The sequence below is a fragment of the Vigna radiata genome, chromosome 7, assembly GCF_000741045.1.
Source record: "Vigna radiata var. radiata cultivar VC1973A chromosome 7, Vradiata_ver6, whole genome shotgun sequence".
In the NCBI taxonomy this organism is placed as follows: domain Eukaryota; kingdom Viridiplantae; phylum Streptophyta; class Magnoliopsida; order Fabales; family Fabaceae; genus Vigna; species Vigna radiata.
In genome coordinates, this window is record NC_028357.1 from 39597888 (window position 1) to 39601419 (window position 3532).

The 3532-nt window shown below is 37.4% G+C and overlaps 1 protein-coding gene across 2 annotated transcripts; it reads left to right on the forward strand.

The window, feature by feature from the left end:
* Positions 1-604: 604 nt before the first annotated feature.
* LOC106767828 (transcription factor DICHOTOMA) lies at positions 605-2519 on the forward strand. 2 transcript variants are annotated; one of them, XM_022783663.1, is made up of 3 exons: positions 605-630; positions 726-1922; positions 2269-2519. In XM_022783663.1, exons 2-3 carry the CDS (start codon positions 897-899, stop codon positions 2329-2331), a joined length of 1089 nt encoding a protein of 362 aa, XP_022639384.1. In that variant the 5' UTR covers positions 605-630; positions 726-896; the 3' UTR covers positions 2332-2519. The 2 variants fall into 2 exon arrangements, with proteins under 2 accessions (XP_022639384.1, XP_014508267.1); XM_014652781.2 differs by lacking the exon at positions 605-630 and having other exon boundaries at positions 636-1922.
* The last annotated feature ends 1013 nt before the right edge of the window (positions 2520-3532 follow it).

A 3532-nucleotide genomic window follows, 5' to 3' on the forward strand; every position in this document is an offset into this window, starting at 1 on the left:
TATAGTTTAGTACCTTTAATTTCAACAATCGAATTACTTCTTCAACATATCTATCCAATACCAGTTTAATTAATTATAGCAGATATGATGAATTTCATAAGAAAACATGTATCTTTCATGCTCTAATGTTTTGTAGATAGATTTGTGAAAGAAGAGTAGGGGAATTAAAGGTGTGGTTTTAGTTTGCTGTCAAGTCGGGTGTGTTCTGTGCGCACCACGTGAAGTGGCACAAACTATAACTTTTTTCCTATCCACTCACTTTCTTCTTGCAATGTTATCGTTCTAAAGAGATCATAACTTTTTGCTCAAAAGAAACGATTAAGAAAAAGGATGGCCCTTGTCTACAATAAATTGCTCATGTTGGGTCCTTTGTCTCACACATTATCTTTACTACTCAAACCACTCTCCCTCTCCCAACCTCTCTCATAATTCAACCCTCTCATGCTTATAACAAGGTATTATTGTCTATGTGCTGTCATTCTCATACTGTACCACTCTTTTCTTCGGCAACCCAATTCCACTGTGCCACCACTCTCACACAAACTAACACACACATATAAGCTGCTGCTGCTGCTTCTGCTGCATCATATCCGTAGCCTTGTCCCTCTCACTCATCAGACTCACCCCTAGGTGAAAATAAATAACTGTAGTACTAGCTGCTAGTAAGTATCTTGATTAGTAATACTCACATGCTTATGTTATGTTATGTCTTCCTTTACTTTCAGGGTAACAGCCAAAACCAAAAAGAAAATGAGAGTGTTCTTTCTTTTTCATTAGGGATATAGAGGCAGCAAAGATGTCGTTCTCAGGCATTCAAACTCCCAACCAATAACCAGTTCCATCTTGAAGGGTAGGGTTACTTTGGTGCAGTCTCCAGCTAAATATTAATTCCAGATATGTATTCCTCAAATACCTCCTTCAACGGCAATGACCTACTCTCGTACCCTAGCCAACCATTTTGCTTTAGGCCTTTTTCCTTTGAAAGCAACCCAACCAATTCTTCAAAACACCAATCCAATTCCAATTACGCCCTTCCTCCTCCTCTTCCTCCTCCTTTGTCCTTTCTTCAATCCTTTGACGAAAATATCTTTCTCGAACACCACCATGACTTTCTCTTACTTCACCCCTCTCTAGCCGACCCCGGACTCTCAAAAAACCTTCACGTTGCTCCCGAAATCCCCGCAATTCCCTCCTCTGGACAACCTGCCACTGCCCCTATGGACCACACTACAAGGAAGAGGTCCACCAAGAGAGATCGCCACAGCAAAATCAACACCGCACGAGGCCTCAGAGACCGAAGAATGAGGCTGTCCCTCGAAGTTGCAAAGAGGTTCTTCGGCTTGCAAGACATGCTAGGCTTTGACAAGGCCAGCAAAACCGTCGAGTGGCTACTGAACCAAGCAAAAGTCGAAATCAAACAACTTGCTAGGGAAAAAAACAGTGTTGGTGGTGCCAAGAGTGCATCATCAACTTCTGAATGCGAAGGGGTGTCTAGCTTGGACGAGGTTGTGGTCAGTGGAGTTAACGAGGAGCACGAGAAGGAGACACCCAACATGAAGAGAAGAACAAGTAAGGTTTGTAGAAAGAGGGAAAAGGCAAGAGAAAGGGCGAGAGAAAGAACAAGAGAGAAGATGAGGACTCGGAGAGTACTTGCTGCAGATGCTTCAAACCTTAACCGTTTGAGTTCTTGGAACCCCTTTGAAACGGTTGAAGACTCTGCGGCTACTCAGAGCCAAAGCGTGAACCACCCCTCCTTGGATGCGCACCTTCCTGAGACCGAAGAACCAAGTTCTCACGCAAAGGAACATTTGGGAACCGTGGAGGACATAGCGCGCCATGAAGACAATTCTTTGGTGATCATGAACAAGTGGAGCCCAACCATGATATTCAATTCTCTAAACAACTCGGCAATCCTTCACGAAGTAAGTTCAAACTCATCGATCACTCACACAAAAAAATAGCATGATTTAGCTATAAAGAAGGTTATAATTAACAAAGCCCTTGTGGAATACCAGTTAAGAAATTAAACGAATTGAAAGAGTGTTACTGGTATTACCAATTCCACCGTGATTTGAAATAAGAGTTATCTGCATATCAAACAGTGTGTGTTGGCAAAACCATTGGTTATAAACATATATTTCTTATATGTCTGTGCATGCTTGGTTTGACCATTAGCATGTTGTTGTTTCAATGAAAACCATGCATTTTCTATTCATAAAAAGAGTATCTGTAATGTTGCTGAGGTTCCATTGATGAAATTATTTGCAGCATCAATTTGCAGAATTTCAGTCCTTGGGAAAACCTTGGGAAACCTACAACGATCACATCTAGCATTTGCGCTCAACTTGGATTGCACCCATCATGTGTTTGTGTCAGCAGAATAAAATACAATCATGCTATGTATTTCTTTACTTTCCTTTTGGCATGTAATGTGGTAAGGTATCTTCCCATCAACTACCATATGGGAAAAATATTTCGTGATGTTATCTCTATATATAAAATTTTACTTCTTTCTTTTAACCTCCATCTTTGAGAAAGCTTCTGTCAATATCCCATAATTCTCTTACTGGTGTTTTAATTAAGAAAACACTTAATTTAATCATTTCCCTAACTCTGGTTGGATATGATTAAGAAAAGGATTTATGCTGCTATTGCTGTCATGTCATTTTTTTAACATATAATAGCATTGTTGATGCTACCCTGACATATTTGCTGTGGTGGTTTTTCTTTTTGCAAAGTCCAATCATCCCTCGGAAAAGTATTAGGGTTACTTCTCAGATGTATGTAATGTATGTTTATAGTTGTTTGTGGATAACTTCCTAAGTGTATTCCAATTTGTGAATTCATCTTATAGCTTTATAGACGTGACTGAATTGACACTTGGGTGATGATCCACTATGTATCCACTTTCAGAACAAGTTTCCATTAACTTATCCATTTCGATTTTCATTATGATTATTTAGCTTGATCATATCATATAATTTAGGACACAGACAATGACCAAACTAATAACATGTCTTTAAGAATGTTGTTTCACCCAAATGATATAAAACAATCTTGAAAGATCAAGGCTTTGGCATTTGACATATATAGATAGTAAAATTACAAGGGATGGTGGTAGAAAACAATTATAATACACGAAATTTATAAACAAAAATGGATAGAATGTATTGTATATATTCATATTTTTATAGAGTTTTCATGAAGTAATACAAGTTATACACAAAAAATTAAAGTAAATTTTATTCATCTCAATTTTGGCTTTTCATATACAGAATTCAATGTGTTTGTTTAAGGGATTCAACTATATATGCACTTTACTTGTCTTTAGTTAGTAAATTCTAAGGTGGCTCATATTATGAATTAAAAGCAACTAGTTGACTTTAATGGCATTTGCTGTGTAGCCAAAAGCATGGGAATTCAAATGTTGACTATCATATAAAATACTGTGAAAAGTTATCAATATGGTTTATTGCATAAACTATTCGCATATATATATATATATATATATATATATATATATATATATATA